This window comes from Myxocyprinus asiaticus, chromosome 41 (genome assembly GCF_019703515.2).
Source record: "Myxocyprinus asiaticus isolate MX2 ecotype Aquarium Trade chromosome 41, UBuf_Myxa_2, whole genome shotgun sequence".
Classification (NCBI taxonomy): domain Eukaryota; kingdom Metazoa; phylum Chordata; class Actinopteri; order Cypriniformes; family Catostomidae; genus Myxocyprinus; species Myxocyprinus asiaticus.
The window spans coordinates 17345053-17371401 of record NC_059384.1 but is presented as its reverse complement, the minus strand read 5'-3'; the positions used below and the strand labels follow the sequence as shown (position 1 = coordinate 17371401).

Genomic DNA, 26349 nt, shown 5'->3' with positions numbered 1-26349 from the left:
CCAAAAAATAATACTTAAGTATAATACTCCCCTGCTGTAATGTAATTTTGTCAGGTTGATTCAGTCAGACTAAAAAAAATAAAATAATAATAATTTAGATGTACTGCATGAAGCACATTTGTAGGTTATCATCAGACATTTTACATTTTATGTAGCAAACATAAACTATTTATAACTTGTGTTCATATTAAGCCTATATATAGCATTTAAATAGCATTGTTCAGATGAATTATGCTTTGTCTGTTCCGTGGTCCTATTTGAACATGACAATGACAACTATATTTTATAAGTTAATTTGTTGAAACTACATCCCCCAGAATGCAGCAGAGATGACTCCGTCAGCCCCTTCATCAAATCCGCAATCTCATTCACTCACTGTCTGTACCGAGGACAACAACTTACTACCTCTGTCTCTATCTGCCCGTGTAAGTACACTATTGCTCAATCATTTCACTGTTCCGAGCTTTACCTTTTTTATGTCTCGATATTTTACATTGCGCTGTGCGCGTGATGCTCTGCATAAATTCATTAGAAAGAATCAGTTTTTAGACTTACATTGCATTGCACTGTATTTCTCATGTATAAAGTCGTGACTTCGTAAACAATACGTCAGGAATGGCTTGTATTAGATAAACAAATGACTGACACCGTTTTTATTTTTCTTGATTTTTTATTTTTATTTGTATCAGTAGTCTGTTGTCGCACGCGCTTACAGTAGTTCTTTGTGTTGGTAAGCCACTAATCCACCTTCAGGCAGCAGCTTGACTTAAAACAAATGACAGTGTTTTTAACGCATTTTGCATTGCTTAGAGTTGGTAAGTAAAACGTTTCTAATAATAGTTTGTTTTTTTATTTTCATTGTCTTGTTTTTCAGCTTCAGGATTCTGCGCAGCTGGTCCTTTGAATTTCATCTGAAACAATCTGCCACAAAGAATCATTTCAGCACCATGACCCAGAGTTAGTTCTATTGTAATACATATTAGTGACATTGTAATAACATATGAATAACTGTTTATTGCTGCACTTATAAATTAGGCTAGACTTTAAGCAATTACAACAGGTTATGTAACCTACTGTAGAATATATTTATATGTATGTAATATGACTACACTGTAAGATTTCCAAATTATGATGAAGCATAAATAGAAAGATAGCTGTTGGACTTGTTGACATCTAAAAAGAGGGATCATGTTTGGAGGTCGAGTTGTCTTTGCCTCTTTGTCTCTATTGCCAGCAATGTCCAATGTCTAGTCAGGCCGTGAACTTTCTAATTTATAATATATAATCCTAGCTGTATTTGTATAAGCTAAAATGACATCATCATATAACGATGATACCAGGAGTGACATATCGGAATCTCTGGAAGTCTGTGAATTCCAGAGACAGTATGTGGATTCAACGGGTTACTACAAATCCAGAAGCCTACCCATTCTTAATGGCGGCTGTCCGACAGTTAATGAGACACTGGAGCCGAGGCTGATCAGCACAACACAGACTTTAGTAAATACTGACCAGTGCTCATTATTCAGCAAGCTATACCAGAAAAGAGACTCTAGCGAATTTGATTCACCTACCAGGACTGATTTCTCCCCTTCCATGTCCAGCATGGTGGTTCTTAGTAGCTCTGTGAGAACAGAAGCCAACCAGGCAGGTGGTAAAAAAATAGGTTTTCCATTCATGAGATTCATCCGAAATCCTGCAAGGCAGTACGTTAGGGTGATTCTCTCGGACTCTAGATGTTTTCTTTTCTGTATGTGTTACTTGACATTCATCCAGTCGTTGATGGTCTCGGGCTACCTTAGTAGTGTCATCACCACCATAGAGAAGAGATACAGCCTTAGAAGCTCTGAATCTGGACTTTTGGTTAGCTGTTTTGACATTGGGAGTCTGTTGGTGGTGGTCTTCATCAGTTATTTCGGGGGTCGAGGGCAGAGGCCTCGGTGGTTGGCGGTAGGTGGGGTATTTATCGCCGTGGGAGCAGCTCTGTTCTCCCTTCCACACTTTATCTCTCCACCCTATAAAATCCAAGAGGTCAACTCTTCCAGGGGGAACGAGGGCCTGTGCATGAATGGCAATGGGAGCAGACGGGACACTCTGGACATGTCTTCCTGTCCGCGGGATCAGGAGGGCAACGATCACTCCATATACGTCGCCCTGTTCATCTGCGCCCAGGTCCTGGTGGGCATGGGTTCCACTCCAATCTACACGCTGGGACCAACGTACCTGGATGATAATGTGAAAAAGGAGAATGCATCCCTCTACCTAGGTAAGACATTTTTTGTTTATTATTGAGGGTTCCCACAGTCATAGAAAGCCTGGAAAGATCAGAGAATTTTTAATTTGTGATTTTCAGGCCTGAAAAAAGTCATGGAACTTTCTATAGTGAATAAATATGTTTTTAGTTATGCTCAGCTCTGAAATATTTCATTGCAGTCATGAAAATTTAGTGGTCAAAATGTGTTGGAACCCTGATAATTGTCCACATAGTTTTGTGCTTCTGTTGTCTTTTCAACTGAGTATAGGCTATGCTTTAATATCTGTCATTGTACAATACAATATAAATCAATATAAATACCTAGTCCTGCTTTGCATTGGTAACAGTGCAATCTGAAGTGTTTAAGCTTATGTTAAGGATGTTATTCTTTTTGTTATTCTAAATGAAATGCCAACCTGGTCTCATAGAACCATGTTACTATACCTACATTTAAATGTATTTTATTTTTTTATTATTTTTTTTACATGGCTCGTACATATTGCAGAAGTTGTAAAATAAACACAAGGGGTGTTAAAACAACAATTTTTATTCACTTTCACACAAATCATAAGAAAAGGGCAGATTAACAGTTCATAAACACTTTTTGCCTTGTTCCTTACACAATGCCATCTTATGGCACCAAAACACTTTTACTCTATTTCATATCTTTTAATGGCTTGTAGTGTTTGCAATATAGTACCAACTACATTCAAAATCTTGTTCAGCTGATAGTGTTGCACTTGAAATGGTACGAGTCTTGAAAAGCACGCAAGTTGACATGTAAGCCGAAAGTGTCATTGAAGCTCCACAAAAGGATTTGGTTGCTTCAAGATTTGGTTGCTTTTTATGACTTTAGGTTTAAGGTTTAGGGTAGGGAGGTAGGTAGGTTTTGTTAATTTAAAACTCAAGAGAACATAAAACTCATGTGTTTGGGAGAAATTGTAACTTGCCTTTAGTGCCACACTAAACCTGGAAAGTGGCACAATATGTGAAAGCGGGAATTTTTCTTCTGAAATAGTTTTGCGAGGGAACGCAATACTTCTTGTGATGGAACGCAAACTATTGCAAAAGAATGCAAAAATTACGAGGGAACGCAAACTATTTTGAGGCAATGCAAAACTTATTGTGAGGGAACGCAAACTATTGTGAGGGAAGGCAAAACTTTTTGGTAGAGTATGCAAACTATTGCGAATGAATGCAAAACTTTTTGAGAGGGTACGTAAACTATTGCGAAGGAATGCAAAACTTTTTGTGAGGGTACGCAAACTATTGCGAAGGAACGCAAACTATTTTTAGGGAATGAAAAACTTATTGCGAGGGAAGCCAAAACTTATTGCGCGGGAACGCAAAACTTTTTGTGAGGGTACGCAAATTATTGTGAAGGAACACAAAATTTTTGTGAGGGAACGCAAACTATTATGAGGGAATGCAAAACTTATTGCAAGGGAACCTTAACTATTGCGAAGGAATGCAAAACTTTTTGTGAGGGAACGCAAACTATTGCGAGGGAATGCAAAACTTTTTGTGAGGGAACGTAAACTATTGCGAGGGAACGCAAAACTGTTTGTGAGGGAACGCTAACTATTGTGAAGCAATGCAGACTATTTTTAGGGAAGGCAAAACTTATTGCGAGGGAATGCAAAACTTTTTGTGAGGGAACATAAAACTTATTGCGAGGGAATGCAAAACTATTGTGAGCACAAGCAAAACTTATTGTGAGTGCATGCCAAACTAGTTCAGAAAAATAATTCCCCCCTGTCCTTTAAGGGGCTCTGTAGTAAAGAGCCACGAAATGTCATTTTGCAAAAATATCGCCACAGTCAGTGTTTTTTTTTTTTTTCATGTAACAAAGGTTCGGAAATGTTCTGTAGATCTCTTAATGAACATGTAATGAAGTACAACATATAGTAGCAATTAAGAAAATTCTGTTTATATACCCCAATCAAATATAAACAAATCCTGGAAGTCACTGCAAGATGAGGGGGGTAAAACGCACCATCACATGTTCTCTCCTCTGTCATATACCTTTATCTTTAATCTTCTCCAAATCCTGTTCCTTACGCTCTGTGATTGGGTATGCTGATGAATTTGTATGAGGCCCTTTGGGTGCACCTTTCTGTTGTTTGGAGAGATTGTTGTGGGAGAAACTGTTCTGTGCTTGAAACAAGGTGACATCAGTGTTAGATAATCTTCTTGTTTTGGTAATATTCAGCATCATGCTATTATCAACATGTTGAGTCATAACCATGGCAACCATGGAAGTACTAAGCATGCTGGATGTTTGCACAGTGAGATTTTTTTTACAAAACAAAGCTGCTTTGGTTTTTATGATTGATGTGGACCGGCCACTGGTTTTGACACAGAGGTGAATTCTTAAGAAGACCACTTTATCTACAGCTTGGTGAGTAAGTGGGGCAGTGTCGGACCCTCTGTCTGGGCACCATCCATCTGACTGTGACCCCCAGCTGTATACACTCCCAGCATCTCAGTGCTTTTACAGCAACACTGGGCTTATCCAGAAGTAGGGTGGGGCTATTGTGATGGGTGAAAATGCATCAGTGAACATGTACACACACAGAATAAAGAGCCCACCCCTATTATGAATTGTATGTGCTGCTGCCTTAAAGTAAATTTATTTATCATAGATTGCATCACAATCTGTACAGTAAGTGTGATAAGGGCAGAGCATTAGAGATAAAGAAAACAATACACCTCGCTAGGCCTGTCACGATAATTACGTTATCGACTTATCGTACAATATATGGACATGACCTCAATAATTTTTGCTGACCTCGATATTACCCATTGTGTTTACATGTGTGTTTGTTTACATAAGAATGAATGTCACCAACATTTTAGCCAGTCGTGCTGCTTCTGTCCTCTCGTCCGCTTTTGGTGTCGGAGGCGGGCCTCAGGCAGCTCCTCCACACACACAGAGTGATTACGTGTTACTCGAGGCTAATAGGTGTTTTAATAGGTGTTTTTCCTGATGACTGCATAATTCCAGCCATAAAGTTTGGAAGAATAAGTCCAAATGGACTTGGTTTCAAAGCCGCATTCTACAGCTCCGGTTTGGGAAAATTTTTGCTTTAAGTTGAATGAGAGAGGAAAGCCCATTATCATGAATGAGCCAGTATGTCGACTTTGTTTAAAAACAGTGGCAACGAAAAGTGGCAATACAACTAACCTAAAAGCTAATCTAAAACATAACCATCCCATCCAGTTTTCTGAGCTGGGAACAAAAAACGCAGTTGGAGATGGAGAGGGGCCTTCCCGAATATTTTTTTTTTTTTTTTTTGACATTCCAATTCCAATGTCTGAATATTCTTAAGAATTAGAAGTTCATTGCTCTTTGAAAGGGTGTACTTGCATTATTATGCTATTATATTATCATTATATTAGTGGCATAAAATTGTCTTAAAATGACAACAATATGGTTTATCACAATTATTTCGGGGAGAATATTCGTCCAACAAAAATAGTTTTCGTGACAGGCCTACACCTCACTCTGTATTTACACTCACCTTTATGACAACCTGAGGTATTACTTCTCCGCTGAAACCTTGCTTCATAGCCAGGATTTTTTTTTTTAGCTATTTCAAGACATTAGTTCACTCAAAAATGAATATTCTTCACACTCGTTTTGTTCTAAAATCATTTGACTTTTTTTCTTCCATGCAACACAATAAGGCAGAATGTTAATCTCAGTTACCATTCACATTTATATCATTTTTTTTCTCCATACAATGGAAGTTAATGGTAACTGAGGCTGCAAGTCCCTAACATTCTGCCTAACAGCTCCTTTTGTGTTCCACAGAAGAAAAAAAGGCTTCCTCATATTGGTTTGCAATGACATGAGTGTGAGTAATTGATGTCAGAATTTTAATAGTTTGATGAACTCTTTTAATGTCTTGAAATAGCAAAAAAGCTATAAAATCTGTACAACTTTTGAGACTTACACCTTAGAGCTTTTAGTTTGGTCTTACAAAACCTTCTTTATCTTAAAAAGTATTGATTAACATTGACAATTATGTCAGTTTTCAGTAGTTTTTCTGTAATTTGTTTCTGAACTGACTTTCATACATGTTTTACTCTGTTAAAGGCCAGGATTGTGTTATCATGTGATTCATCGTCTTTTTTCTTCTATGTGATATTTTAGATAAAGAATTTATTTTTTCGATTGTTAAAAAAAAAAAAAAAAGAAAGTAGATACACTGAGGTTAAAGTTGAGTCTTGCTTCAGACGGCCAGGCAGCAACTAATAGACAGCTGACAAATCAGCTCTTAAAAAGAGACCCAGAACTATAATTTGAATTAATGACACAATCATTTGTGCCTAATTTCCTTTTGATATCTCCCTCTTCCAATTAATTCAAACCCCATCGCAATTTGTTAAAAGCTCTTGGGGCAAGAAAGACAAAATTGAAAATACAAATTGAAATTGGCCATTTGATGAAATGAAGTACAGTGGAATGTTTGCCATAAATATCATAAAAGTTAATTTGTGCATGATATTCCAAGTCTTCTGAAGGCATATGACCTACTTAGTACTTAAGTAATTTTTCCAGTGAAAACCTTGACATCTGTTGCACATTCATGAGTGCATCGTATGCCTTCAGGGGACTTGCAATATGACACAAGAGTTGCATGGACTACTTTCATGATTCCTATGAGTCCTTTTCTAAGCTTTAAAGTGAGTCACTATCAAGTCACTATTCCATAAAGAAAACATTGACTTGCATTTTCAAAAAATTTCAACAATGCTTCAGGCAAATGCACTTTATTGAGATGATATAAACCAGAGTTCATTGTCTGAACATATTCTCTTCCTGAAACACATTCAGATACTTGCACATTAACCCCTTTTCAGTCATCAGTGTTATTTTCATGATGAATGACTGAGAGTAGCCTATGAAATAGCATCTCTTTATTGACATCTTAAAAGTCCCTATATACATTAACCTTTTTTATTAAATAATCTTGCTTTCCATTTGAACAACGGACAAAACTTCGATCCCCCCAAGTCAGCAACATGCACAGTTCATTAATAAACTGGGGGCCCAGGTGCTTCTCTGACTGATTTACAGGCTAACGATTTTCTTAGCGTGGTGCTCATGGCTTATAGACTGGAGTCAGCCAGGGGGTCAGTTTTGATTAGATTGGTGTTCTCTCTGAGTTTGTGTCTTTATGAGTTTGAGTGTGTGTTTGTATTTTAGTCTGTTGCAAAATGCAGAATAAAGTAATAATATTCCAGTAGGCAGTTTTTCAACTTTAAGCCCTGACACTATAATAACTAAGGGCCTGCATTATTTATTTTTGGCTGTAGCACTTTCTGTGTCAGAGATAGTTGATCATAATACTCTGACAACTCCCTGGTGGGCGAGCATTTTTATTTGCGGTAGTAATTGAGGAATACTGCAAGATGGATGGAGTCTGTGTTGTATTGTTGAAAACAATATCAGACCGCCCTGGGTAAACACATCTACCCTCTCTGTCTGCTTCTGTTAAATTTAGCAGGGGAACAGCTGCTGCAATTTGTGTGTTGAAGGAGAGAGGAAGAGGCTTTAACTATACTGTGGTCTTTATTATTGTAATACATTTGCCAAAAAAATATTTTATCAGTATGTGTTTTGTTTTTTGTGCAGTAAAAACATCTTTTAAATGATATAGATTTACCTTAGATAGCCTAATAGGACTTTAAGAGAATATATCGTAAATTACGTTTATTTTTCGTATCCTATTGTCACTATTATTTCTAATCTAACCTAATTTTTTTAGATTTACAGTATACTTTTAACAAACATAACAAACAATATTGCTTCTCAAGTAAATGTATCTTGTTTTAAAGATATTTAGATATTTCTGTGGGAAAACAAGACAAAAATACTGAGGAAACAATACTATTTTGCAGTGTCACATTCACATTTTGTGTGCTCAACAGTTCTTTCAACACACACGCACACACACACACACACACACACAGATCTAAATACATCTGTTCTCTCTTGCTCCCGAGTAAAAAAAATTCTCCACCATGTTCCGTCCATTATGTGCAAACACGTTCCCTGAGCTGGAAGTGCATTTGCCTTTATAGAGCCCTACAGAAAATTTGCACTCATGTCACGGCATTGGTGGCTTCCTCTGATTTTGTACCACCCACTACGTAACTGGGCAACAGGCTTCGGTTACATGTTAGGGTTATTCAGCAGACTGTGACTTGAGCAAATCTTCAGTAAGCTATTTACCACCCTCCGTCACTGCCCTACTATACTCCTTAGCATGTGAACACGGCATGGTGTTTATGTCATGCTCTCAGCAGACAGTAGTTCTTAGAGGACATTTATGCACCATGCCACCTCACATGAACACTCTCTATTATTAGAGTGCTGTCTTCTATTTCCATATGTACTCCAGCATTAATTGATTAATTGATTAATTGGCTGTGAATTGCAGTGTTAGGGGCTGTTCACACTTAACAGTTTTTAGATAATTTTTCTATGCAAGCATGCACTAGACGGTTGTCTTTGACCGTTGAGCCACATTTTGCTGTTTTTTCAGCATCTTGCACAGAAGTGCCAAGTGTCAAAGTTTAAAAAAAACTTGTGTTCTGTTTTATGCACTACGTCTAGCTTTTTTTAGTGCAAGAATGCATTCAAATGCATACACTTAATGGATGTCTTTGATAGTTAAACTGCACCTTGCTGTTTTTTTGGCATCTCGCAACAGGAATGCCTTGTTTTTATAAAGGAACTTAAACTTTTAAAAACGCGTCTCAAGACACTTGCACTGTTTTATTCGCTGCGCTGCGTCTAGTGGTTTTTAGCGCAATAATGCACTTGAATGTGTTTTTGAATCCGTCTGTGCTGTTTTTGAAGCATTTTCTTATGAAAACATGTACAAATGTTTTTATTAAACCGTTGCAGCTTGTTTTTTCAGCTTTTCCCACTAGAGCACTGCATATTTTGGACGCAAACAAAATAACTGCTGAATGCAATTTGCACATGCAATTCTGATCTTGCGGTCCGATTCTGAGCGCAATAAAGCCGAGTATGCCGCAGAACACCGTATTTGACCCACCCTGCTGGGACTGAACAGCATCACTTTGATCCAGACACCTGGATCATCTCTTAAACAAGCAGAAGGTTATGCTAGGTTTTAACGCTCTTCAACATCATTTGATGATTATTTGATTAATTACTGCTGAAATTATCCGTTTAAAATGTTCACAAACATCTCTCTAAAAAAAAAAAAAAAAAAAAAAAAATTCTACTTTCATTTGGTGGTAATATCACGATGTAAATTGTGTAGGGCAAATTGCACAGAGTTTGTGAATGAAGCTCAATCTTTAATGTACCTAATTTACATAGAAAGGAGGCGTCTTTGCACGGAAAGGAATGACAGTGACTTCACGTGATTGCGGGTGGTTAGTGAATAAGGTATTTGTGCTGAAATTCCACGCGCAAAAGTGCCGCAACTGTTTAGTGAATCTACCCCTCTGTCTTGAAGTTCAAGATTAGTCAGACAAACACAAAAATGTGTTCTGTGTGAACAGCCCATTAGATGTTTGATATTGTTTAACATAACATTTTTATTTCACATGAAATTTGGATATCTTGTCTGGTCTGGAACTGTTGGCTTGCTTTAGGGTACATTTAGTGGTGCTCACTAGAACCCGATAACTTAGTTTACATATCTGGGCTTTATAAATAATATATGACTTATGTCTTCATTTCATGTGACATAATTGACATGGAATGATTTTACATTGCTGTTTTATATGACTTGAACATTACAAATTGGGCTGTTACACCTTTTTGTCAGATTGGCTCTGACAAATGTCACATAGTGTTTTGAAATGGTATCAAAACACTTGTTATGGCATTCATTGTAATTAGTGCCTGTCCGCATGGGTTGCGAACAATGCATGTCAGTTTGAACAACTCAAACTGATCAATCTTATTCGGCAAATTAAACATAATTACAGATCTGGAATTGTCAATAAATGATAGCGGGTTGAACCAAATGATTATGGATCACTTTATTCATTGCTTTGATCATTGAAATTAAATGAAAATGGCTTTTACAACTACTAGAGAAGGGGTCAGGGTAAGGTGTTGGATATCATCTTGTCATTTGTCACAGAGGACAAGTGAGTTTGTGTTCTCTAAAGTCAGTTGCAGTAGTAGTGTGCAACTGTTTTTGTGTTGATGTACGCACTGAAATTTTTACCTCAAAGTAATCTGAGATTATGAGGTTCCAAGTATTTGTTTTGAACTTATCTAAAGATGAGCCAGGCAGTTACTTAACTCTCAGTTGCTATTGGGCCTTTTTAGTTTTTTTCTCCCCAATTTGGAATGCCCAGTTCTCAATGTGCTCTATGTCCTCGTGGTGGCATAGTGATTTGCCTCAATCTGAGTGGCAGAGGAAGAATCTCAGTTGCCTTTGCGTCTGAGACCATCAATCCGCACATCTTATCACGTGGCTTGTTGAGTGTGTTACCGCGGAGACATAGCGCATGTGGAGGCTTCACGCAATTCTCCGCGGCATCCACGCACAACTCACCACGTGCCCCACTGAGAGCGAGAACCACATTATAGCGACCACGAGGAGGTTACCCCAATGTGACTCTACCCACCTGGCTGGAGTCACTCAGCACGCCCTGGGATTCGAACTTGTGACTCCAGGGGTGGTAGTCGGCATATTTACTCGCTGAGCTACCCAGGCTCCCCGGGCCTTTTTATTTTCAACAGACGAGTGATTCGGACAGTATGTTCTTCGATATATATTTTTTGAACTGAAGAAATTTGAATATTTTTTGGTCCACACTTGCTTAAACGGATAGTTCACCCAAAAATGAAAATTCTGTTATAATTTATTCACCGTCATGTAGTTCCAAATCCATATGGTTTTCATTCTTTTGTGGAACACAAAAGGAGATGTTACGCAGAATGTTAGGGACTGACAGTCACAATTCACTTTCATTGTATGCAAAAAATGAGGTGCAATAACAGTGAATGATGAATGAGGCTGGCTCTTTTTGTGTTTGACAAAAGAAATCAGGGGGAGTAAATGATTACAGGATGTTCATTTTTGGGTGAACTGTGCCTTTATGGGACGCTCACTCTTCTAAAAGATTAAAAGTGTGTTTATAAAGTTGTTTTCCCACGTCAATCCCTTGCTAGCTGTCAAATTTAAGAAGTACAGTTGCTTCTAGCTATGGGTGACACTCAAATATCTCCATTTCAGTCTTGGTCTAAAAGACACCATTTGTCACAACTAACCCCGTTCTCAAAAGACAGCTTGTTGTAATTTGTTTAAACAGCAGGATATGTGGAATCATATTGAACCTGAACAACAGGAAGATGTTTTGCAAAACATCTTTCCACTAATGCCTGTTGTTTTGCAAAAAAAACAAAAAAAAAAACATGACAAGGTGATGATTTGCAGCCTATCTGTGCATTTGTCAGGGCAAAAATCCCTTCATTACTCTTTGCCCTGTCTGGGGTTTTAGACATGACTTTGTCTTATTTAATGACCTTCCCTCAGGATACAGCTCTCTCTGAACCGACGTATGTTCATGTTTCAGTCCCAGTCCAGAAGCGATGGAAACAGACATTATCAGAGGTACTTTGCAAGCTACGCATCTATAAAACTTGCCTGTTCAAGGATTCCGAATTTTCCTATGAATACAAAGCGTTTGGTATTTAGAACATAAAGTAGAAAATGTTACAAAAAGGTCATTCCTCACTGATATGCAATTTGTCTTTACCACTGTCTTGCAATTTGTGCTGACTGAGTCAGATTATCAGTATTTGCCCCTTGGAAGAGATTGTGTCTATGAAACAACAATAGCTTTAAGGTTTGATCCATAAGGGATTGCTAACTGTTTGATGTTAGCCGTGCTTTCATTGGTGTGTATATCTTAATTAGCCCAAATTTTCAATTCTTATGTTAATCTTATTTGAAGATCTTGCCCCGGCTCAGTTTAGAGCAACATCTGAATGTGGACAGCAGCTGCTGCTTAGGAGGTCTGGACATGCTCTTGTAGTGTGCCTGGAGTATTATTTAATTTTTTTATATTTGTATCCCTTTTCTCCCCAATTTGGAATGCCCAATTCCCACTACTTAGTAGGTCCTCGTGGTGTCGTGGTTACTCACCTCAATCCGGGTGGCGTAGGACAAGTTTCAGTTGCCTCCGCTTCTGAGACCGCTAATCCGCGCATTTTATCACGTGGCTCGTGGTGCATGACACAGCGGTGACTCCCAGCATGTGGAGGCTCATGCTACTCACTGCGATCCACACACAACTTACCACGCACCCCATTGAGAGCGAGAACCACTAATCGCGACCACGTGAAGGTTACCCCATGTGACTCTACCCTCCCTAGCAACCAGGCCAATTTGGTTGCTTAGGAAACCTGGCTTTAGTCACTCAGCACACCCTAGATTCGAACTCGCGACTCCAGGGGTGGTAGTCAGCGTCAATACTCACTGAGCTACCCAGGCCCCCGTGTGCCTGGAGTATTGATTTATAAAAGTGCTTAGTAATCCTTTGTCTTGCTCTGTGTTTTCCTCAAGGCAGGGAGAGATATTCTACATGGATTTTTCTTTTCTATCTGTTAGAATTATCTGGGCTGTATAGGCCCAGGCAGACAGTAATACCAGGATTGCTCAAAATTCTTGAGGAGTTCTTCTATTCACCACTGTTCCTCACAACCCAGATTAGGATTTAGGTTGACTTTACGGGGGCTGGTTAAATACTGTCATCATTTACTTACCATCATGACTTTGTTTCTGCTGTTTCTAATGCTTAATTTATACAATAGAAGAAGCACAGTACAAACTAAAGCACCACAGGTGAACAAAGCCTGCATTTATACTATGCACTGCACAGTTTTAAAATTAGTTTGTGAAGTTTGTGTTGAGTATTATGTATAAAAGAGTACTTTAGAATAACCTCGGAGATCCATTTTAATGTTAAGATAGAAATCTAGCTAGCTACAATCTCCTCAGCTGGCATGCACGGATTTAAATAAAAAACGTCATGTCCAAACCACACCTACGATTAATTTTGCCCAATCGTCAACGCTCTTCAACTAGCCAAATTCTTCATGGTCAAGAATTTCAGGGATGTGCGAACACCTTTGCAGAACAAAAACATCAGTCCATTCCATAATAATTTTTAGGCAAACTTTTTGTTCAGTAACTTTTAATAAACCTTAAAGGAGATATTTTGGAGAATGTCCTGGTTGCTTTTTCCTCATGCAATTACAGTGAATTAGGATTGGAGCTTTCAAGTTTCAAAAAGGATGCAAAAGCACTGTAAAAGTAGCATTAAAGGTATCCATAAAATTTGTGCATTGTATTCCAAGTCTTCTGAAGTCATACAATAACATTGTGTGAAAAAAAAATAAACACTTATGTCATTAAACACTGATAATCTTCCCCTTCCAGAAAAACTGATTTGTTGAAAAGATCCGATCCGTAAGAATGATTCATAAAGATTTTCAGTGAGTAACAACTTAAATATTGACCTGTTGCTCACACAAAGCTATCGTATTACTTCAGAAGACTTAGAATATAGCACAAGAGTCATATGAACCACTTTTTATGATACTTTAATAGTACTTTTGCGTCCTTTTGTAGCTCAGTAAAAGCTATAGTCCTTATTCATTGTAATTGGAAAAGAGTGTTCCATTGAAAGAAAGAACGTCAGACAGGTTTGAAACAACATGAGAGTGAGTAAACCACAGAATTTAAAAATGTTAGTGAACTATCCCTCTCTTCCTGGACCCTACATGAACTACACAAGCCTGTCACTGTGGTTCAGATGGAAAAGCTGCAGGTGTAATTCATTCTTTGACACCAGTGCACAGACTCATGCACACACACACAAATACGCACACCAAAGTGGGCACCCATCTCACTGCCCCTTCCCCTATTTGGCCCTCATTGTCTATGCCCACTAGGCAGATAAATACAGTGCGCTCAGGCCAGTCGGCCCAGATTGCTCTTTTAGAAAGAATGTGCCGATGGATCATCTGTCACTTACCCAGAATACTGGGTCATGGCAAAGGCATTTCTAAAGCTCATGCAATCAGAGCAAAGCCAGTTTGTAATCCAACATGAGGAGGAAAACGCAGACATGCACTCTGATGTTCGATGCACGTCTTCATTCCACCAGTCTGTGATCATGACCGTCAGATTAATAATGCAGTGAGGAAATGATCATCGCTCTGTTATGGTATTATAGAGATGACGTGGCACAGATAGACTAATTATTTCCACATTATGTTGCACAATGGAATAGTAGCCTATACCAAAAAATGAAAATTCTTCGGAACTCATTTGAGTTCTTTCATTGAACACAAAAGGAGATGTTAAATAGTCTCAATGCACATTCACTTTCATTGCATCTTTTCCATATAATGAAAGTGAATGGTGACTGAGACTTTCGTTCTGGTTAACATCTCCTTTTGTGTTGCATGGAAGAAAGAAAATCATATATACAATATTAGGGTGATTAAAATGGTGAGCTATCCCTTCAAGACTTAATTTCACTATATTTTTAAATTAATAATGTCAGTTAGCCTACTTATCATGTTTCAGTTGAATAATGTAAAGACTGTTGTCACGGCTCCGGTGAGTTTGCCGGTTTGTTTTGTATGTTTTGTTATTTTCTCTCCCTCATGTCTTGCTGGCACGGGCGGCATGCATGATCGCCGTTTCCATGGGAACATTGATTGTTCCTGGGAGAACGCTGATCATGCTTCTGATTAGCGTGCTGAGCAACACCTGTTCTCCTCTAATTGACTCCCTTCTAGAGCCCTTCGTGTTCTCAGTATCTTTGCTAGATTGTTGTTTGGTGTGAAGTAATTAACCTCACTCTCTCTGCCTAGTTGGTCTTGTCTCGTGTATCTGTTGGTTGCCTGCATGTCGGGTGTGTGGTTGCCTTCCAGATTGCTGCGTCAGCTGGGTTTCCATGGAGGATACCTTGTTTTTGTCCGTAAGTCGGGAGCTAGATCGCCCTACTAGGTGTCGTTCTGCACCTCACTAAGCTTCAACGGAGGATTCCACAAATGCACACACTTGTTCTACGAACACACTCTTCACGGATTGCCCCGGGCACGGCCATAGCGTGCACGATACTCTGTCATCTCTCCCCACTGCTGCACCCGGTGCCGAGATCCTCGACAGAGCTCACCTCTGTCGTACAGCAGCTCCACCTAGCTCCCGATGCTGACCCCTCTCAGGAAGCATCCTTACCGGCTCCAGTGGTTCCTCTGGTTTCTGGACACTTTGAAGCCCGCATTCCCCCTCCAGCCCTATATTCAGGTGAGGCTGAATCCTGTAGCACATTCCTTCACATTACAGCCCTCTACTTTCGTGTTGGATACGATGAAGGTGGCTTGTGTAATCACGCTCCTCACTGGAAGGGCTGGCGAATGGGGCACTGCCATGTAGGACAACAGACATCCCTGCTGCACTTCCTATCACACCTTTTCCACGGAGCTCCTTCGAGTGTTTGATCACTCAGCTCAAGGTTGGGAGGCAGCGAGGATCTTGTCTGGACTGTCTCAAGGAGATCGATGAGTCTCAGATTATGCGATTGAATTTCGCACCCTGGCTGCTTCTTGTGAGTGGATGTGGGATCGATTTCTGCAAGGGCTTTCCGACAACATCCTGGATGAGATTTATTCTTTGGATTTGCCCCCGCGCTTCGATGACTTGGTGAATCTGGCTATCCGAGTCGATCAACGCCTGACCCTACACCGTCGCCAATGTCGATGCCGCTTTCCACCGACCGGGGTGGTTGATCCTCTTACTTGGTCTGCTTCTTCAGCCAACTCACCATTATCACGGGCCAACACTGAGACGATGCAAGTCGGAAGAACCCAGATCTCACGTAGGGAGAAACAGCGACGTCTCGTTAACCCTCTGGGGTCAACGGACACGCCGGCATGTCCTGCTGGATTTTTTCAACATAACAGCGGAAACAACTTAAATACTCCATCATTTTTGGGCATACAGATAAGTGTAAGACATCATTAGAAACTATAAAGGGTCTACTTTTATTTGTGTACACTCACAATAACAACAAAACCTTGTGCTTTTGTAAAATAAAGAAAATAAACAGGGTGCGCTTTCAGCCGTCTCTGTCTCCGCGAGCATCTTTCTGAAACACGTCACAAAAATGAAGTGAAACTCCATGAATACACAAACATGAAACATATGTCTAAAGAAAGCTTAAAATGTCTACTTTTAAATAAAACAATTCAAATAAAAAAAAAAATATTATCCTGCAATGTAATCTGTATGAAACAAAGCGATGTACAGTTTCTCCTGGCTCAGCTCATTATCGCTAATGTGATCCCACCCACCAACAGAGCGCGCTATTCATACGGTAATGTGCTGAGGCAGTCTATGCAAATATGCAAATGGTAAACGCCCCCACAACAATGCCTTAAAAAACATCAAGTTTCATCATCAGATTCATTCACTTTCCTGCACGTTTGGAAGATGGCAAGCTACACAGGTGAGGAAGCTCTACAGATGGTCCTGGATAGTTCACATTTTCCTCTGAAGAGGAGCGGGACTCCAACGATGAACGTTTACATTTTGAAGAGTGACTTGATCCAGCCGAGGATACAATTCCGGATGAGTAAGTAATTTGGTTTTACTTAAATTAGTTGACATGCTGTTTTATATAAACATGTACATATTTTACTAGCTGGACTATTTCCAGACTTGCCAGCCAGGATTCAGAGTATTGACATTTGAAATATGTCCTAATAGGCAAGTTTTAGTTACATTTAAATGTTGTTTCGGCTAAAGCAGGTATTTAAATTGTATGCTGTATGATATCAATATGATTTAAAATAAAATGCATGTTTAGATTATATTTTAACTAGTGTTTATGCTGCCTCAACGAATCAACGAAGCTTGTGCTTGCAAATATCTGTTCGGGTGTAAATGTGTAAAATGTGCTGTAAATATGCCCATATTAGAAAATCAGCATATAAGAATGATTTCTGAAGGATCATGTGACACTGAAGACTGCAGTAATGATGCTGAAAATTCAGCTTTGATCACAGGAATAAATTGCATTTGACAATATATTCAAATAGAAAGTTATTTTAAATTGTAAAAATATTTCACAATATCACTGTTTTAGCTGTATTTTGGATCAAATAAATGCGGCCTTGGTGAGCAGAAGAGACTTCTTTTGAAAACATTAAAAAATCTTACAGATCTATAAACTTTTAAACGGTAGTGTAGGTCTAAAGTTTTTAAGTAAAGTCTTTATGTAAAGAAAATGTATAGTCAGATAATACATTCAATCATTAAGTCTCCACAGGTGTGAATCACATCAATATTCATGATCATCCACGCCTCCACGCATATGGCCTTTCAAACACTAAAAGTGTCTTACAAAAGTGAAATGACTATATTGTTTTGTATGAATGAGTGATCAGGATGGTTTCACATCATTTTTGTAGCAAAAACTCTAGGCTACAAGATCCAGTTCTCAAAAGTCTTGTGAACAAATGTTTAGTATGTGTTATATGGCCTTATTTCAGTGACTTACAATTTTTGTTTTTTCAAAAACCACGCATAAACGTTAATTTTCTCAAAAATATAAACATGTACAGGTGCATCTCAATAAATTAGAATGTCGTGGAAAAGTTCATTTATTTCAGTAATTCAACTCAAATTGTGAAACTCGTGTATTAAATAAATTCAGTGCACACAGACTGAAGTAGTTTAAGTCTTTGGTTCTTTTAATTGTGATGATTTTGGCTCACATTTAACAAAAACCCACCAATTCACTCTCTCAAAGAATTAGAATATGGTGACATGCCAATCAGCTAATCAACTCAAAACACCTGCAAAGTTTTCCTGAGCCTTCAAAATGGTCTCTCAGTTTGGTTCACTAGGCTACACAATCATGGGGAAGACTGCTGATCTGACAGTTGTCCAGAAGACAATCACTGACACCCTTCACAAGGAGGGTAAGCCACAAACATTCATTGCCAAAGAAGCTGGCTGTTCACAGAGTGCTGTATCCAAGCATGTTAACAGAAAGTTGAGTGGAAGGAAAAAGTGTGGAAGAAAAAGATGCACAACCAACCGAGAGAACCGCAGCCTTATGATTGTCAAGCAAAATTGATTCAAGAATTTGGGTGAACTTCACAAGGAATGGACTAAGGCTGGGATCAAGGCATCAAGAGCCACCACACACAGACATGTCAAGGAATTTGGCTACAGTTGTCGTATTCCTCTTGTTAACCCACTCCTGAACCACAGACAACGTCAGAGGCGTCTTACCTGGGCTAAGGAGAAGAAGAACTGGACTGTTGCCCAGTGGTCCAAAGTCCTCTTTTCAGATGAGAGCAAGTTTTGTATTTCATTTGGAAACCAAGGTCCTAGAGTCTGGAGGAAGGGTGGAGAAGCTCATACCCCAAGTTGCTTGAAGTCCAGTGTTAAGTTTCCACAGTCTGTGATGATTTGGGGTGCAATGTCATCTGCTGGTGTTGGTCCATTGTGTTTTTTGAAAACCAAAGTCACTGCACCCGTTTACCAAGAAATTTTGGAGCACTTCAGGCTTCCTTCTGCTGACCAGCTTTTTAAAGATGCTGATTTCATTTTCCAGCAGGATTTGGCACCTGCCCACACTGCCAAAAGCACCAAAAGTTGGTTAAATGACCATGGTGTTGGTGTGCTTGACTGGCCAGCAAACTCACCAGACCTGAACCCCATAGAGAATCTATGGGGTATTGTCAAGAGGAAAATGAGAAACAAGAGACCAAAAAATGCAGATGAGCTGAAGGCCACTGTCAAAGAAACCTGGGCTTCCATACCACCTCAGCAGTGCCACAAACTGATCACCTCCATGCCACGCCGAATTGAGGCAGTAATTAAAGCAAAAGGAGCCCCTACCAAGTATTGAGTACATATACAGTAAATGAACGTACTTTCCAGAAGGCCAACAATTCACTAAAAATGTTTTTTTTATTGGTCTTATGATGTATTCTAATTTTTTGAGATAGTGAATTGGTGGGTTTTTGTTAAATGTGAGCCAAAATCATCACAATTAAAAGAAGAAAAGACTTAAACTACTTCAGTCTGTGTGCATTGAATTTATTTAATACACGAGTTTCACAATTTGAGTTGAATTACTGAAATAAATGAACTTTTCCATGACATTCTAATTTATTGATATGCACCTGTACATACATGTTGTTCAGATGTTATTGTAGCCCAGTTTGTGCTGAATACAGTGTTATCAGACTTTAGCCATTAATATGTTTTTAAGCAACTGAAAAAAGCACAAATGTCAAGGCATGTCAAAACTTCTCCAGGGCCCAAAACACCCTCAGACCCCAGAGGGTTAATGGACTGTGTTTTCATTGTGCTCGTTCTGATCATCTCTCTGCTTCCGTGTCCAATAAAAGACACCGGTCATCAGTAGGATGGGGGTCACTTGCGAGCACAACACCATTAGACAAGACCCCTGGACTTCGGAGACTTCTCCCGGCCCGGCTGCAGTATGGATCTGCCTGTCACATGGTTTCTGCCTTGGTTGATTCCGGAGCTGAAGAGAACTTTGTGGATTTCGACTTGGCTTCTAAATGGTGGCTTTCTATAGTCCAGTTGGATAAACCCATCACCGCCCACACCCTCAGTAGTATGCCGCTGTCTGTCATCACTCAATCCACAAAGCCAGTCACTTTCATCTCTGGTAATTATACGGAGCAGTTGTCCTTCTATCTGTTCCAATCTCCTTCGGCACCGGTAGTGTTGGGGTTGGTAACGCACAACCCGCACATAGACTGGTCAACTAACATTGTTCTTGCTCGGAGTCCTTATTGTTTGTCTTAACTGTGCCAGCCTTGTGTTTCGTTGCAGGATGAACCGGCGGACTTATCTGGAGTACCGTTGACGTACTATGTACTATGAGGGTGGTGCTCAGCTGGTCCTGCGCCGCAACCCTTCCTCCTCATCACCCGGGGACTGAATGGCATCATGGTGAAGAATCTCTATCCTTTGCTGTTGATGTCCTCAGCCTTCGAACTCTTGCAGGGAGCATCCACTTTACGAAGTTGGATTTACGCAACACTTATAACCTTGTCCGGATTAGGAAGTGGGATGAGTCTAAGATGGCTTTTAACACCCATAGGAGGCACTTTGGATATTTGGTTATACCTTTCGGATTGGTCAATGCCCCCGCCGTCTTCCAGGGGCTCGTAAATGACATGCTTAGAGACATGGTCGATTGTTTTGTGTTTGTCTATCTTGATGATATTCTGATATTCTCCCAGAGTATCCAGGACCATGTTCAACACATCAGGTAGGTGCTTCAGCAACTGCTAGAGAATCGGCTGTTCGTCAAGTTGGAGAAGTGCGCTTTTCATGCACAGTCGGTTCTGTTCCTGGAGTTCATCATTTCATCCGAGGGAGTGCGCTTGTGTCTGGCTAAAGTTAGAACCATCTCCAAATTGGCCAACCCCAGATTCTTGCAAGGCATTGCAGAGGTTTCTGAGGTTCGCTAATTTTTATCGAATGTTTTTTAGGAACTACAGCCAACTAGCTGCACCTCTTACCGACCTCACCTCCACACACACTGACTTTTGTTGGTCCCCGCCAGCTGAAGCCGCGTTTTCTAAATTAAAGGAGCGGTTTTCTACCACACACATCCTCGTAACTCCCGATCCTGCAAGACAGTTCGTGGTGGATGCGTCTGAGGTTGGTGTCAGAGCGGTCCTGTCGCAGCGCTCTAACTCGGGCATAAAGATGCATCCGTGTGCCTTTTTTTGCATGCTTAACACCAGCTGAACGGAATTACAACGTAGGCAACCGATAATTATTGTCTGTCCGGTTGGCCTTGGGTGAGTGGCTTCATTGGTTAGAGGGTTCAGGGGTACCTTTCGTGGTCTGGACAGATCATAAGAACCTAGAGTATATTCGTAGTGTCAAACGCCTCAACTCTAGACAGGCTCGCTGGGCACTATTTATTCATGCAATTTAATTTCATCCTGTCTTATCACCCGGGCTCAATAAACATCATACCTGACTCCCTATCTCGATGTTTTGAGGTAGAGACCTCCGCCGTCCCACCGGATACCATTCTACCCGCCACTCGCATGGTAGGCATGGAATCCGGGGAGGTGGAGGCTAATGTCCGTGCAGCGCTACGAAACACCACACCCTCCTTTATGTGCCCAGCGGGCCGGTTATTTGTTCCACGATCTGTTCGGATGCACGTCCAACAGTGGGGTCACTCATCCAACGTCACTTGTCATCCAGGGGTGACTAGAAACCTAGACACTTATTAGAAAGCTATTCTGGTGGCCATCACTAGCGCAGGACGTACGTCAATTTTTAGCCGCTTACCCCATTTTGCAACTAATAAGACGTCCTGTGAACCCCCAGCCGGGCTCCTCCAACCACTGCCTGTCCCTTCAAGACCCTGGTTGCACAAAGTCATGGATTTCATTACTTGTCTCCCCCCTCCCATGGCATCACAGTCATTTTGACAGTAGTGGACAGGTTCTCGAAGGTGGCTCATTTCATTCGCTGCCCCAAATTACCTTCAGCGAGGGAGACAGCGGTAGCAATCATTAACCACGTCTTCCGCATTCATGTCCTCCTGGTCTATGTAATTTCTGACAGAGGCCACAATTTGTGTCACGTTTTTGGACAGAATTCTGTCGACAGCTGGGGGCTACAGTGAGTTTGTCTTCTTGTTTTCATCCACAAACAAATGGGCAAGAGGAGCAGGCAATTCAGGAGCTGGAAAAGGCCCTGCTCTGTGTGGCCTCCCGTAATCCGTCTTCTTGGAGCGATCTTTAAGTCTGGGTCGAGTACGCCCACAACACCTTGCAGTCGTCGTCTAGGGGGTTATCACCCTTCCAGTGCAGCCTCGGTTATCAGCCCCCTCTTTTCCCCACACTAGAACCCAACATACTGGTTCTGTCCGCCCATACCTTTATCCAGAGGCACCTGGAAAGCCACCAGAGAAGCTCTCATATGGACTGGTGCTCCCGTTAAGAGGTTGGTGGACCAGCACCAGTCTAAGGCCCCAGCCTACGTGTGCAATATTACTTTAGTTAACATGAACTTAATGTTAGTTACAACATATACTAATACATTTTAAAAATCGAAAGTTGTATTAGTTAATGCACATTAATGACTATGAACTAACATGAACTAACAATGAACAAATGTATTTTTATTAACTAACATTATGATTAATAAATGCTGTAAAAATATGTTGTTCATTGTTTGTTCATGATATCTACTGCATTAACTAATGTTAAAGAAATTAAAACTTTTTATTAAGTGTTACCAAAATTACATTAAAATAACATTCATTGTGAATTGCTAACATTTATTTGTATTGAAAACAGTTATGAATAGTTCTGTTGTCAATATCAAAAGGTCACTGTGACATACTGGCAACCAAAAACCATGAGAGCATCACACACAGCAGACATACTTTCAAAAATAAGACAAATATATCCATTACAAGCTCTAAAACTGCTCCAGTGAGAAATCATTAATATCTATGATTTGTTTACTGTCTTTGGCGTTTTGCTGTAACACAAATCGTCATGGTTACTTGTGTAACCTCCGTTCCCTGATGGAGGGAACGAGTCATTGTGTTGATGTAGTGACACTAGGGGTCACTCTTGGGAGCCTGAGACACCTCTGGTCTTTGATAAAAGGCCAATGAAAATTGGCGAGTGGTATTTGCATGCCACCCCCCCGGACATACGGGTTTAAAAGGAGCTGGTATGCAACCACTCATTCAGGTTTTATGCTGAGGAGCCGAGACAAGGTCCGGCCATTTCAGCGGGTAGTTCAGCGTTGTGGCAGGAGGGACACAACGTCTCGTTCCCTCCATCAGGGAACGGAGGTTACACAAGTAACCATGATGTTCCCTATCTGTCACTCACTCGACGTTGTGTCGATGTAGTGACACTAGGGGTCCCTATATGAAATGCCACAACTGGCTGAACTGTGTTACTTGAACTGGCGGTGTGTGGTGGGCAGACCACTGTGTGCCTCATTGCCAGCACACCAGGTCGACACATAACCTCCCCCAACATAGTTATGAGTGTCGAACAGCCCTTTGGGGACAAGTCGACTACCCAAAAGATAGAGACAGGCTAACCCAGTCGTGGCCTCTTTTCCCCTTCTTCTTTTTTCCACTCCCTAAAAAAGAAGAGGGATTATCCGACTGGGCCACCAGGTCTAGTCGGGGGGTGTCCCTCCCAAGGGGAAGTCACCGCGGAGACCACACCTCGCCCAAAGAGAGGGGGGGATATTTAAATGGAAAAATACATCACATGGTCTTTCCGACCATGTGGAGAGTCTTCAAGGTAGACCCTAACCAACGGGGGAGGAGTTACTGCAAACATGGAGACTGGGGCAGAGGGGCTCTGCCCAAGGAAGTTGGCAGCTTGCCAACAGGGAAACGAATTAGCGGAAGATATACATCACATGGGGTTAGCCTTACAGGGAACCGCCACATGCGGAGCACCTACCCCAGGACAGGACTCAAAAAAAGCTCAAAAGGAGGTGGAAGGTGCTATGTGCAAGCGATACACCCGGCCGGCTACCCCAGGCTTATCCGCTTGTATTGCGTGCCACTACCTGGGATGAAACCGGTTCCACCCGGAGGTTGTAGAACCTTGTAGAAAGGAGTTGGGTGTTGCCCAGCCTGCTGCTCTGCAAATGTCTGTTAGAGAGGCACCCCTGGCCAGGGCCCAGGAGGCCGCTACACCCCTGGTAGAATGGGCTCGTAGCCCTACCGGGGGCGGCATGTCCTGGGCATGATATGCCATAGTTATGGTGTCAATGAGCCGGTGGGCGATCCTCTGCTTGGAGACAGCGCTTCCTTTCCGCTGTGCACCAGGTGGCGGTGCTCTGCGGGCATAGGTGCACCGCAAGCGCCTTATCCACCAGGGGAATCGCCGTATAGCCTCTGGCTGCCCCGCCATCGAGGGTAGTGAGGGCGGGGGAACTGCGGAATCAGGGCTGGGCAGTAAAAGGTGCCTCCCACGATTTTGTCAGCTCCTCGTGCACTTCTGGGAAGAAAGGCACTGGAGCTGGGCGTGGCTGCTTTGAGCGGCGCCGTGAGCCCAGGAACCAATCATCAAGCCGCGAGGGTTCAGGGGAGAGCGGAAGGTTCCACTCTAACCCGACGCTCGCGGCCGCCCTGGAAAGCACGTCCGTCATTTCTGCATCAGCCTGTGACTGGGCAATTGTCCACGAGGGGGAGAGCCCAGCTGAGGCTTCTACGTCCGACTGGACAAGCCCGCACTCCGATGCTGCGCTTGAGAGCTCATCATCTTCGCGGGCTCCGAACAAGAGGCCAGACTCGCCATGAGACGAGCCGGTGGACTCATCCAGAAGCCCGACTGGGGCAGACAAGCATGCTGGGGAATGGGAGGTCCGCGGGGGGATACCCGGCGGAGGCAATCCCATTGGAGTCCCCAAATTGCCCTCAGTGCTAGCCGCGCTGGCCTCATACCCGTAGGTAGAAGGACCGAGGTGGAAAAGCAACCACAACCTTGAGAACATGAACCATCCACAAACGCTGCCTCTGTGTGGGTCGCACCCAGACACGAAAGACAGTGATCATGACCATCTGAAGTTGAGAGATAACGACCGCAACCAGGAATAACACACAATCGGAAAGGCATCTTTAAAAAGACGTGTCTTTAAAAAGACGTTCCGTGTGTGCTGCTCTTTTAGAGAAATATACTCTTTTAGAGGAAAAAGCTCTTTCAGAAAATATACTCTCTTTTTTTTCTGCCGAAGCACCCAGGGGCGTTCTCTGCAGTGCACCAGTGCAGAGGAGGGAGAAGCCACTGAAATGCGCCGTCAGATCCAGCAGAGGTGAATGAACAGTAGAAATTCAGCTCAGTGAGCATGACCGTTCGGCTCCAAAGAGAAAATCTGAATGAGTGGTTGCATACCAGCTCCTTTTATACCTGTATGTCCGGGGGAGTGGCATGCAAATACCACTCGCCAATTTTCGTTGGCCTTTTATCAAAGACCAGAGGTGTCTCGGGCTCCCAAGAGTGACCCCTAGTGTCACTACATCGACACAACCTCGAGTGAGTGACAGATAGGGAACACTAATTATTAAGCAAATCTGTGAAGACACGGGGCTGTTATTGAAGGTTAAACAGTTACATCTGTTATTAGTGGTATTGTGACCAACATTAATCTGATTTAAATTGGGATCCTTACAGAATAGCGCTGAGATGAGTGACTGATGATGAGATATTCAGAGCACCTGGAAAGCTGCATGTTTGATTGACACTGAGAGCGCTCATGTTAAAGGGAGTGAAGCTGAAAGTGCTCATGATCGCTCATACAGTCTCTATCGCTCCACACAACGTCTGATTGTACGACTCACGTTACATCACATTTACTCAGATTTGTATTTGCATGTTTATTTGTTGTTTAATTTGTTTTTATACCCATTAGCAGCCTCTTTATCCTCTTTCTGCTCACTGTGCAATGAGTCAGAATAACTACCGTAATGACTCTAGAAAATGAACAACTTAATATTTGTACACGTGTAATTCTTACACATTTTTATAAACAAAATGGCATATTCACGTGAATTACATCATGTCTGAAAGTTAAAATTTGTTAATGCTTAGAATTGCCTACAACTCACCCTCCAGTGGCCACTCTGTCATGCTTCAAGGTCTGAGAAAGCGCTCATTCATTAGAGTAGCAGTCTATGTGTGATTCCCTGCGTGCTGCAAAAAAGATCAGATTTCAATTGGTGGCCGATCGATCTGTGCACCCCTAATTTAAAGTAATATATATATATAGTAGAAAATGTTACATTTGTCTTGTTTACATTATGAATTCATTGTGCTATACCACTAACGTTAATGCTGTACACAGCCATAAAATGCACCGGTTACACTCTATTATTGTCATCTATGATGACACTGATACTGCTGCAAAGATCAGTGTATAAAAGTGTTAATATGCAGAATAAAGACAAAAGAATGATGATAGGCTTACTTTGGGGAGATGTGTAAATGGCTTTCACTGCAGATG

At 41.3% G+C, this 26349-nt stretch overlaps 1 protein-coding gene across 2 annotated transcripts in view; it reads left to right on the top strand.

Moving 5' to 3' along the window:
- The first annotated feature begins 377 nt into the window (after positions 1-377).
- The window catches only part of LOC127432059 (solute carrier organic anion transporter family member 5A1-like), an 80759-nt gene continuing 54787 nt past the window's right edge, over positions 378-26349 (top strand). The window contains exons 1-2 of one of the 2 annotated variants that reach the window (XM_051682849.1): positions 378-425; positions 875-2266. In XM_051682849.1, the coding sequence (XP_051538809.1) occupies positions 1312-2266 (955 nt within the window). In that variant the 5' untranslated portion in view covers positions 378-425; positions 875-1311. Of the gene's footprint in view, positions 426-651; positions 731-874; positions 2267-26349 lie in introns of those variants that run through there. The other variant, XM_051682848.1, reaches the window with a different exon arrangement.